The sequence below is a fragment of the Mercurialis annua genome, linkage group LG3 (genome assembly GCF_937616625.2).
Source record: "Mercurialis annua linkage group LG3, ddMerAnnu1.2, whole genome shotgun sequence".
Lineage (NCBI taxonomy): Eukaryota > Viridiplantae > Streptophyta > Magnoliopsida > Malpighiales > Euphorbiaceae > Mercurialis > Mercurialis annua.
In genome coordinates this window covers 64694823-64706889 of record NC_065572.1, presented here as the reverse complement: position 1 = coordinate 64706889, position 12067 = coordinate 64694823, and the positions used below count along the sequence as shown (strand labels likewise).

At 36.6% G+C, this 12067-nt stretch overlaps 2 protein-coding genes across 2 annotated transcripts; one reads left to right on the top strand and one right to left on the bottom strand.

Annotated features, from left to right (window-relative positions):
• The first annotated feature begins 6364 nt into the window (after positions 1 to 6364).
• LOC126672858 (uncharacterized) lies at positions 6365 to 7018 on the top strand. Its single transcript, XM_050366810.1, has one exon. It carries the CDS (start codon positions 6365 to 6367, stop codon positions 7016 to 7018), a length of 654 nt encoding a protein of 217 aa, XP_050222767.1.
• Positions 7019 to 7895: 877 nt separating this feature from the next.
• LOC126672015 (uncharacterized) lies at positions 7896 to 11617 on the bottom strand. The gene is made up of 5 exons (XM_050365896.2): positions 11424 to 11617; positions 10089 to 11121; positions 9657 to 9770; positions 9343 to 9492; positions 7896 to 8263 (listed from the first exon to the last, which is right to left on the bottom strand). Exons 2-5 carry the CDS (start codon positions 11055 to 11057, stop codon positions 8129 to 8131), a joined length of 1368 nt encoding a protein of 455 aa, XP_050221853.1. The 5' UTR covers positions 11058 to 11121; positions 11424 to 11617; the 3' UTR covers positions 7896 to 8128.
• Positions 11618 to 12067: the final 450 nt, after the last annotated feature.

Genomic DNA, 12067 nt, shown 5'->3' with positions numbered 1-12067 from the left:
TGGACAAACACAAGATTTATGAGGGAAAAGGGTCATTTATGCCCCTAAGGTTTTTGGATCAAGTAAGCCCTCAACGTCCGAAAAGGTTCAAATATGCCTCTAACGTCTTAAAATGTTGACAACTAAGCCCCTAATTTTGACGGATAAATGATACGTTAGGGGCCTGATTGTCCAAATCGAGGGCCTGGTTGTCAACATTTTAAGACGTTGGGGGCATATTTGAACCTTTTTGAACGTTGAGGGCTTATTTGATCCTAAAGCTAAACCTTAAGGGCTTAAATGACCCTTTTCCCGATTTATGATATAAATTTATTTAAAATACAAATAGAATTATTACTACGTATTAAGATATAAAAATTATAATTATATATAATAAAAAATGTAAATATAATAAATAATTTAATAGTATCTAAACTTATAAAATAAATAATTTTTAATATGTATGTATAACCCGTTTAATCGTATCATAAACAGATTGACCCATTTATAACTTAAACCCGTTTTATATCATATTGTGTCTTGTTTAACATTGTTAGGTCTATTATTTTGCTTTGTAGTGTAAAATTGGAAGCGAACTTTTTTTATCTACTGGTTTCTCTTCGGAACATAAATGATATATTTATTCTTGAAATTTACATGAAGAAAAAATTCCAATGCCATCTGTTGTTCCTTGTTTGCATATTTTCTCACATTGATTCAGCTTGGCAGCTTACTTTATTTTGTTAATTTAACAAAATCTGTTTGCATTTATCATCCCTTGAGGAAAAGGATGTGAAATCTTGCACAAGAAATCTATTTACTCCTTATAACTTTGCTTTCAGAATGGAGTTAAATTTAGGGGTTTGTTTGATTTAACATTAGAAGTAAGAAAGATGCTCATAATTGTTTGATTCAAGATTAGACGCAAGAAAGGTAATCGGAATAAAAATGAGACAAAAAAAACGATGAATTGAGTTAGAAGATTGTTTGATTCAAGATTAGAACAAGAAAGATAATCAGAATGAAAATAAAAAAAACTGACGAATTGAGTAGGAATTTTTATAGGAGAAAAGGGACATTTTATTTCTATTTTAGTTTTTTTTTTAGGATTGGGATTCACTAAAGTTTATTTTAAATTCGAGGGATTCATGTTTACAATCTACACCGTTCATTTTGTAACGAACGGTGTAAATTAAAAAAATACAATTTTAATTAAATTAAAATGAACGGCGTTGATTGTAAACATGATCCCATCAAGTTTATTTGAACTTGAAGAAATCTTTTTTTTTTTTTAAATACACATATAATTTTCATTTTCATTTTCTTACAAATTAATAAACCAATCAATGTTAGTAGCAAGTTGAAAAACTGCAACCCAGAAATGCAAAACTGGTGTATAAACTTTTTGATTTTTTGGGCAACAACTAACCCTTAATTCTAATGTCTCCTTCGTAACTAGGTTTTTCTCTGTAACCTAGGGTTTCAATAGGAGTTTTCGTCTTGCCCTTGCAAGTTGTCCCGTCCCCTTGTGGGCCTCACGTCTGACTGACGGCAGAGGAAAGGAGTAGTATTCAAATAAATTCAAGGGTGAATAATAAAATAATCTCCTTAACAGAAGAAGAGGAGGAAGAGATTGTTTTGGAGAATGAGCTTGAACCTGAAATCAATGTTCAATCTCTACTTGGCTTAACTGGGAAACTATTAACTAAGAAAACGATTAATGTGGAGGCGATGCGACGCACATTTAATTCCATCTGGAAACTGAATAAGGGTTTCGGAATTAAACCATGGCCAAATAACATCTTTGTGTTTCAATTTTATAGCATGAGAGACAAGGAAAGAGTAACTAAAGGCAGTCCCTGGTCTTTTGATAATTCTTTATTGGTGTTGAAGGATGTTGATTTGGAGGAATCCCCAGAAAATATGGTTTTCAATAAGGTCCCATTCTGGATCAGATTTTTCAACGTTCCTATTGGTAGAATGACAAAAACCTTGGCCAGTATAATAGGAGGAAGACTGGGTACTTTGATAGAAGTCGACGAGGACAGATTGGGAGGTTGGAGCAGGTACATAAGGGTAAGAGTTGAATTAGATATTGAAAAACCATTGAAACGTGGTGTAATGGTTCGAATGAATGATAATCAGAAGAAATGGCTTGATGTGCAGTACGAGAGGTTAGGCAGCTTCTGTTATGTATGTGGAAGACAAGGGCATCAAGATATAGTTTGTGAAGAGGGGGGTGAAGTCCTAGATAAATCTTCATATTAGTATGGAGAAGAGTTGAGGGCGTCTCCACTGAAAATTATTAGCCGAAGTCAAAGAATTGATAAAGAGAAGGAAGATTCCCTGATAAAAGAAATTAGTAAGAAGCTGCATTTTGGCGAAAGCATTCCTGACAAGGGTGAGGTGGCGAAAGTAGCACAAGAAAATCAATCTGATACGGGAAGAGTGGAGGGGATAGATGATATAGATAAAGTTATTGAACCTGGCTTAAATGTTGCAACTATACAAGAAGAGGAGCAATTTGAAAATTTTAGCACTGGACTGGAAAGGCACGTTGACGATGCTGATAGGGGGGAATTGAATGGCATGCATGGTACTGTTCATGAGAGTACATGCACACGTGCTGAGCAGATTGGTGATATAGGTGGAGGGTCTAACACCCATATAACTAGCGAGATGGAGAATAATAAGACAGGAAAGAATGAAAGGAAGACATGGAAGAGAGCTGCGAGGCAGCTGGGAGGGGTAGGAGTCGATTCTCAGGTGGAAGGTAGCAAGAGAATAGGCTCCAAAAATCCAAGAGATGAAGTGGTAGGCATGGAGATTGATTCGGGTATCTTGACAAAGAAACCAAAAGACTCCCTCAATCTAGCAAATCTTTCAATATCGGCCGACTCGGATGAATACCGAGTCCGCCGGGTACAATGAAACACATATTTTGGAACTGCCGCGGTTTGGGAAACCGGCAGACAGTCAATGTTTTACGTTGTTTAGTACAACGACACTCCCCTGAATTAGTTTTCCTATCTGAAACTAAAACAGATAAAGCAAGGATAGATAACATTTTTCGTGACTGGGGTTATGTTTGCTTTGTGGTTGATAGTAGAGGCAGCAAGGGCGGTCTGGCAGTGGCTTGGAAAGAGAATATTCAGGTCAGTTTGAGATCTTCATCTCCAAACCATATCGACCTGGACATTAAGCAGAATATGTTTGATAATGAATGGAGGTTTACAGGCTTTTATGGCCATTCAATTGAAACTGATAAGGAAAAGTCCTGGGATCTATTGCATAATCTTAGTAGGGAAAGCCATGGCGCGTGGGTGGTAGGTGGAGATTTTAACGAGATAATGTGGCAGCGAGAAAGAGTTGGAGGTCGAAGTAGAGAAGAAAAGAAAATGCTAGTGTTTCGAAATACGGTGAAGGACTGTAAGCTGACAGACTTGGGTTTCAAGGGGAGTAAATTCACGTGGAGCCGAGGTAATGGTGATAGAGACCCGATTTTTGAAAGATTGGATCGGATTCTTGGAAATTTAGAGTGGTCTCAGGCGTTCCCAAATGTCAATGTGCTTACTCTCCTCAGAGAAGCATCAGACCACGCTCCTCTATTGCTAGATTCGAATGGTGCTCGTCGGGAGAAGGGAGCAAAAAAGAGAAGAGTAGCAAGGTTTGAATCTATGTAGGTTCGTAGAGATGACTGCGAGGAGGTAGTCCGTAATGCCTGGATCAGTATAGATGAAGTTGGAGAGGAGGTAGTTACCGAGAAAATAAGTAATTGCATGCAAGGTTTACAAAATTGGAACATAAACGTGGTTGGCAACCTGACGAGAAAAATAAAAATGAAGAGATCCCAACTTTTTGATCTTCAACAACAAGCTGTTGACTATCTTCAGTTCCGGAACATCAAAATAGTGGAGAATGAGCTTGAAGAGCTATATCGGAGTGAAGAAATGCTTTGGATGCAGAGGTCTAAGGCGCTTTGGCTGAAGGAGGGGGGCCGAAATACAACCTATTTCCATCAGAAAACCTCTCAAAGACGAGCCAGAAATCACATCGCAGGTTTGTTCAACTCTGAAGGGGTTTGGTGTGAGAGCGAAGATGAACTAAGAGAAGCTGCTAACAATTATTTCCAGCAGCTATTCACCTCCACTAATCCTACAAATTTTCATGAAGATACTGCTGGGATCCAGACAAAGCTGAAACCAGATATGGTGACCATGTTGTGCCGTCAGTATACAAGGGAGGAAGTAGACCGAGCTTTGAATCAGATGCATCCGCATAAAGCCCCAGGGCCGGATGGCATGTCCCCTCTTTTTTATCAACATTTCTGGAACATAGTGGGTGCGGATGTTAGTAATTTGGTTCTGGATATTCTGAAGGGTAAGCCTTTCCCGAGTAATGTGAATCACACGCACATTGTCCTAATACCGAAGAATAAAAATCCAGAGACAATGCAGGACTACAAACCCATCAGTCTGTGCAATGTTCTTTATAAGCTGGTATCAAAGGTCATTGCAAATAGACTGAGAATGGTCCTTCCAGAGATTATCTCAGAAACTCAAAGTGCTTTCGTGAAGGACAGACTTATTACAGACAACATTTTGGTGGCGTTTGAATGTTTTCACTTCATGCACAGGAAAAGAAAAGGGAAGAAGGGTTATATGGCGATGAAACTTGATATGAGTAAAGCCTATGACAGAGTCGAATGGGGTTTTGTGACGGCAATTATGCAGAAGATGGGTTTCCCTACTCAGCTAGCAGATTTAATTTTCAAATGTATGTCCACAGTTTCTTATTCGGTTATGTTAAATGGTGTCCCTCAAAGTAGTTTCCGGCCGAATAGGGGTCTTCGACAAGGTGATCCCTTATCACCTTTCTTATTTATTTTATGTGCGGAAGCTTTCTCGGGTCTTATTTCTCACGCATCCCAACAAAGGAAAATCCACGGCATTAAGGTGGCCAGAAATGCTCCGGAGATATCTCACCTGTTCTTTGCGGACGATTCTATTATTTTCACTAGAGCTTCGGAGGCGGAGGCGAAGGAAGTTCAGGGCATAATCAAGTGTTACGAAAGGGCGTCGGGACAAGTTATTAATTTTGCAAAAACTGCCGTCTCTTTTAGCCGAAACATTGCAGCAGATACAGGTAGGAGAATTGCTAACCAAGTTAAAGCTAAGACGGTAGTGCATCATGACAGATATTTAGGCTTGCCAACTTTTGTGGGGAGATCCAAAAATGAAATCTTTAATATTCTTTTGGAGCGGGTCTGGAAAAAGCTTAATGGATGGAAGGAAAAATTGCTATCAAAAGCGGCTAAGGAGATACTTTTAAAGTCAGTCATACAGGCTATACCAACTTATACCATGGGAGTTTTCCGTATACCTGCAAATGTGTGCCAGGAAATTCAGAGTCTTATGTCAAATTTTTGGTGGAAGAATGGATCTGAGGGAAAGGGAATGCATTGGGTGGGTTGGGATAAAATGTGTCGATCGAAGAAGAATGGAGGTTTGGGTTTCAGAAACATCTCGGCCTTCAATTCAGCCATGTTGGCCAAACAAGGATGGCGTATTCTCCATGATGAGAATTCTTTGGCTACTCGAATACTAAAAGCGAGATACTTCCCTAGAACATCGTTCCTTGATGCGAAACTAAGTCCAGGCGCTAGTTTCACTTGGAAAAGTATCCACAGTGCTATTCCCTTATTGAAACGTGGTGTCCTCTGGAGAATAGGGGATGGTAAAAAGATCCGTGTTTTCTCTGATCCTTGGTTACCTCGTGATGGCAGATTTAACGCATACCCCAAGCAGATTCAAGATGGAGAGGAATGGAAAATCTGTGATTTAATGGATTCTGATTCAGGAACATGGAACTTACAGGTGATAGATGAAGTTTGTTCCACCAACGATGTTGAATTCATCAAGTCTCTGCCTATCCGGACAACAAGGTCAGCAGATAGAATAATTTGGCACTATTCGACGAACGGATTCTTTTCAGTGCGAGGGGCCTATCATTTGGAAATGAATGGTAGGTGGACGGCAGGGAGCTCTAGTGGAGATTCGGAGGTGCTGTCCCAGAGTTGGCGAAATGTATGGAAACTAGATATACCTCCAAAGATAAAACATTTTGCTTGGAGAATACTTAATAATAGTCTCCCTACGAAGAGTGCGTTGCTTCACAGGACGAAGATAGGTGATGGGTTGTGCTCTAGATGCGGGGAGAAAGAGAATATGGATCATGTTTTTAAAGATTGTCCATGGGTTAGAGGAGTTTGGTTTGGTTGCTCGCTTGGAATGGATACTCAAAGACATCCGCAAAATGGTCTGCACTCTTGGTAAACCAGTATTGCAGGTTTTGGAATTCAAATGATATTGAATTTTTCTGGGTTATGTGTTGGGCTATATGGCATGCTAGAAACCAGCTCTCCTTTAATAAAAATGACATCCCAGTTGATTATGTGATAGCTCTAAGCCAACGGACGCTGAAAGAGTTCATGGAAGCTAATAAACGTCCACAGGAAAAATCCAGTTTTCAACGTACTCAATGGTCAAGACCGGCGACGAACCGGATAAAACTCAACACCGACGCGGGCTCAACAAAAGATGGTAATTGGGGTTTTGGCATGGTGTGCAGAGACCAAGATGGGGAAATTATTGTGGCTGGAAATAAAATCTGTCAAGCAGGTATTCATATTGTGGAAGGGGAAGCTCAAGCGTTACTATGGGGACTGCAGGTGGCGAAGAATTGCTCAATTAGAAGGTTGGAGGTGGAATCAGATTGCTCTCAGTTAATCTCAGCTTTAAACCATAATCTTGAATACCTTAATGAACTGGGACCTATTTTGGATGAAATAAAGGATACTGCAATGGGCTTTGATGAAATTAGATGGAGTCATTTACCCAGGCAAGCAAATAGCTTAGCGCATAAGATAGCAGCAGATGCAAATGTGGCAGAAGGCATGGTGTGGATTGAAGAGCTTCCTCAACAATGGATTCACATTTGGAATGAAGATTTAATCAATAGTGTTAGTAGCAGTAGTTAGTTGTTTGCTTCTTCCTTGTTGTGCAAGGTCTTTGTTTCTTATCAAAAAAAAAAAAAAACCCTTAATTCTAAGGGTTCAAAACAAATTTACTTATAAAAAAGGGATAAAACTTAAAATGAATTCCAAAATCTTATATTCAAATTTTTGCAATAGAAATTATATTTAAACATACTAAGGGGCCGTTTGGTTCGTCAAAAAAAGGGGGGGAATGAAAATAGGAATGATTCCCATTGTTTGTGTTTGTTTTGTCAAATTACACCAGGAAATGAGAATGTGATTACCCCTTACATGTGAATCACCCATTCCCCCCTTACCCCATGAGAATGAACTTTTAGGAATGAAAATTAAAATTTAACAAAAAAATTTAATGATAAATAATAAATATATAATTATTAAAAAAATTATTTTAAAATTTAAAAAATATACTTAAAATAAAAATAAAATATTTTTTAATATTTTTTTAAAAAAATATTTTTTTATTTTTTATTTTTCTAAATAATTTTTTTTAAAAAAATTATTTTAATTTTTTTTAAAAAAAATATTTTAATTTTTTTTAAAAAAATATTGATTTGAAAAATATAATTTTTTTTATATTAAAAAAAATTTAAAAAAATAAAAAAAATATTTTTAATAAATAATAAATAATTTTTTTATTAAACTTTATCCATTCCCATTCCTACACTTTGAACAAAAAAAATGAAATCAATCATTCCCATTCCCAACATTGAACCAAACGGCCTCTAAATGTCAAAACATAGATCACATGTGAGATGCAGCCCAGAGGGCAGGGGTTCAAACCTCCCTCTAGAAGCCAGTGGGCTGTTCTTAAAAAATGAAGTGCACTAACATAATTAACCCCGCTAACCATATCTCAGAAAAGAAAAACATAAATCATTATGAAAAATTTGAAATTGAATACTGTATAATTTAACTATTCAGCTACATGAAGCATAGAATGCTTTTCTACTTATCAACCAAAAATATATAACCTACTGACTTTGGCATGGTTAGATTCAGAGAACAAATGGTTAGTTCTGTACAATATGGAGATTAAAAAGACCTGTCAAAATTTGAACTTGAACTTCAAATGATAAAGGTTGTTGCCTAGTGTCACAACATGAATTTCTCTTTTGCACGTGAAATGAGCTTAAATTTCTCCTCAGCTTCTATTTGTTGGCGGATATTACATCTTGATGCTCGATCTGGATGAAACCTAAGCAGTGCCTGTTTATAAGCAGCCCGTACCTGAGAATCAAGCAGCGATAAGATTGACACGAATAGTTCAAATAAACAGATTTATCAGACAAACATCATCAGAATTAACACATTAGTTCTAGTCTTATAGTGATGTGAGAATTTCAAGGTTTGACAATGTAATCGTTTGGTTTAATATCAAACTATTGGGTTCAGTTTGTGATAACAACCAAATTTCAGGGGACCAAATGAAATTACTCCTAGAATTTGATTCACAATATCATTAAAACCAAAAGGATAGCAGTTAGTAAATCACTAAATCCAATTGAGACAAGAAAGAAACCCCCGACCCAGACTAATAGTAAGTCAAAAAATAAATTCCCCAAAATTGAACCTTTCATGTTCAACCAGCGAAATATGAAAAACCACCTAAAGACAGATCTGAACCAGAATTAATGTTGTTGATATTCTTATTATATTGGTAAAGATAAAGGATCCATTAAAGCTGGCTACACTAATGCCATATTTCCCATTTTGCCTTTACAATCACATTTGTAAAATCTAAGGTAGGAAATATTGATTTCAAAAAGTTTCATATCCGTAATTTGAGTTACATTTTACTTCTATCTAGATTCAGATGGGTCAACTCAAAAATCTAATAAAATTTCTGAACTCCGAGTATCTACAATACATAGAGGGCTCCTGTTTTAGCATCTGTACTGTATCTTACAATGCAAGAGCAAACCCAACAATCCTTAGAAAATAAGAGAATACATAATTTAGAATTATAAGTTGTATTTTTCTGAACAATAATTCAAATGAGCATGGTAAAAAGATAACTGAAAAAACGTGATAAAAGCTTGGGGAGGAAAGGGAAACAACAAAAGAAAATAGGGTTTCAGATATGGAAGGTTTCCAAATTAAACAGTTTAATACGACTGATTGGTTGAGCAAATTAAGAATTTATTAGCAGCTGAACGACACATGTGACTATAAATTTCTAAGGGGAGCTAGGCAGCACTTGAAAGATATGATCATATATAAATGTTCCTTAAACCAAATCTTGTAAAATGTATGAGATGTTCCACAAGTTCAATATTAGGAGAAAGAGGGCAATGCATGCAACTCACCTCAGGAGATGAAGAATGAAGGCGACCTCCAATATCAATTCCAAGGCCTCGAAGAAGCGACACCATGTCTCTACAGTTAGCTTCAAGTAGATCCAGATCCCTCCTTATCTCACTTCGAAGTTGATCTTTCAAGTTCAAGGTTTCCTCATCCTGAGGTTGATACCATCGGTTATTAAGATAGAGATCATGATTAATTTAAGAATGCAATACAATATATAAATGTTAAAACTGTAAGAATTGATTTGATAATGGAGCAAAAGAGAGAAAATGAAAAGATGCATAATAAAACAAAGTTAGGGAGTTGGAACCCAAACCTTTCTCTGTGCCTCCCGAACCTCTTCCACCCGCTGTTTCTGCCTTCTCTCTGTTTCTAATAGACGTTGAGTTTCGGCCTTTCTTCTCTTGCGCATACGCTGTGCCTCTTCCCTCTGTAAAATTAAAAAGCATTCTTCATGTTAAGAGCATTTCCGATAGATGCATAAGTTTCTTGTTGATAAACCTCAACCTCAGCTAAAATATAAGGAAATTTGACTATTAACACATATTTTTCTGATTAAATAATATACGACAGGCTGGAAACATGCAGAGTCAAAATTGTAATATGTTTTGAGGCACACGGTAAGTATTTCCAGCCGTTTCTGAATGATAATCAAGACAGAATTTTTATCTGGGAACAATGTGAGTCCATAATCATGTGTCAGAGTGTTCTATGTGGACAGATTTGATATAATTACAAGAAAAAATACCTGAATTTGTAGCACTTTCTCTCTGGATGCCAATTCTTCTTCTTGAGCACGTTTATATGCATCAGTTTTCTTGAGCATTTCTCTGTCAGCAATCATGTCACTTGGCTCACCATGTGGAAGGGGACTCAATTTGACCTGTGACTGAGGGCTTGCAGAAGAGTGACGGATGGTCTCTTTAGGATCTACAAACCGACTCTCTCCATTAGACTTACTAGAAGTAGCCCCAATTGCATTTTCACCAGTGTGTGCAGATGGATTAGAGGCATCCTTTTCATGATTTCTATCTGTGTTATGTGTTTGTGGTTCGGTTGTTTTATCGACATTCACCTTATTTTGGGAGTCGACATTACATCTGGAAGGACCGACCTTATCCTGGAAACTAGCTTGACCTTTTGCAGGTTTCACAAACACCTTCTTCCTAAAATAAGCTTCTTCCCACTGCTGACGAACATTTCCCACAAAATCTTCCTCAATGTAACAATCCGAATCATCATTCTCAAATAAAGTACTACTAGAGGAAAACTCTGGGTATCTACAAGATGAGATTTTCCAAGAGCAAGAACCCAAGGACTTTAATGACTTCGAGAAAAGTTTTTCTCCTTGACTACAAGAAGGCTGAGATTTGTCACCTGTGGTGAAATGAGAGTCTTGATTTTCACTCCTAAAACCATCACGAGAACTGCCACAATCACCACTTTCATCATCCTCGTCCTCATCATCATTATCATCATCATCATCATCAATGCATATAATATTACTATACAACGGACTCTTATCCTTTCCAGACGTACTAGCATCAAGAGAGGCCGATTCAGAGGGCTCGGGAGCATCAAGAATGATAAAATTCAAGTGTATATCACTGTCAAGGTCAATAACATAACTAGCTTTTCCCTTTGATTTACACCTCTCTAACGGTCTCTTCCGAGAATCATTTCTTCGCTGAGACTGTCCCCTAGACATTGTCCCCATTAACTTACCTTTCCCACTTCACAACTTACATTAAATCATCAGTGCGAAACAGAACCGTTCCTTCCTAGAAATTCTCAACAAATTCAGCAACTAATAATAATCTTGGATAAATAAGAAACTTCTAAAATAGTTCACCCACAAATTTAAACCCAAATCAGACTCAAAATCTAATTTAATTGCAACGTAACCTTCCTTTTTAGCAAGTCCCGAATAAACAATTCATATTTTGCGTAAAAAAATTAAAAAAAAAAACGAGCCACGAGTATAATCAATTGCACAACCTAATTAAACAAAAGTCAAACCACGTCAGGCTCAAAAACCCTAAGAAAGCAAGCGGAATGGGGTAGAGAAAATCGACGAACTTACCAGAGAGAAGTGAAATTGAGATGATTGTTCACTAATTTGATTAGGGTTTGATGGGTATCAAAGAAATTAATTACTTCTTTGTTTGAATGAAGCAGATGGTATTGTTGGTGTTGCTGGTCGAGCTTCTTCTTCTCTTAAATTTTCTCTGCACTCGCTAATTTATTTCTAATATATATACTAATTGTTATACGTTATCGTTTCGGATTTGTCAAAGATTAAAAAAAAAGCGTGAGTAAGGGGAAGATGGAACGGACTAGTAGTACCAATTAGTCTGGTGAGCAAGAACCGAACCAAACCAAAAAAACCGAACCGAACCGAACTGAAATTTGTTGTTTGGTTTGGTTTTTCGGTGAAAACGGATTAGTTTGGTTTTTACTATAGGTAAAGTTTGGTGTTCAGTGTTCGGTTTGCTTTGAGTGTTTTAAAAACCGAACCGACCGAAAAACCGAATTAACCGAACTTTAATATAAAATATATATATTTTTTAAAAATAATATACATATATATTTATATTTATATATTTTTTGTCTTTATATCATAATTATTGTTAATATATGAATTAATAATTCTTATTTAAACATATATGGAAGTTTATTAGAATCAAATTATTTAATATTTCAATTAATTTTAATATAAAAAATTTT

Excerpts from the sequence above, each read along its gene's own strand:
- LOC126672858 (XM_050366810.1), top strand. The coding sequence starts at position 6,365 with ATGTGTTGGGCTATATGGCATGCTAGAAACCAGCTCTCCTTTAATAAA.
- LOC126672015 (XM_050365896.2), bottom strand. The coding sequence starts at position 11,057 with ATGGGGACAATGTCTAGGGGACAGTCTCAGCGAAGAAATGATTCTCGG. Across the intron at positions 9,771-10,088 it reads AGAAAGTGCTACAAATTCAG|AGGGAAGAGGCACAGCGTAT; the intron begins GTATTTTTTCTT and ends TTAATTTTACAG. Across the intron at positions 8,264-9,342 it reads TTCATTCTTCATCTCCTGAG|GTACGGGCTGCTTATAAACA; the intron begins GTGAGTTGCATG and ends CTTGATTCTCAG.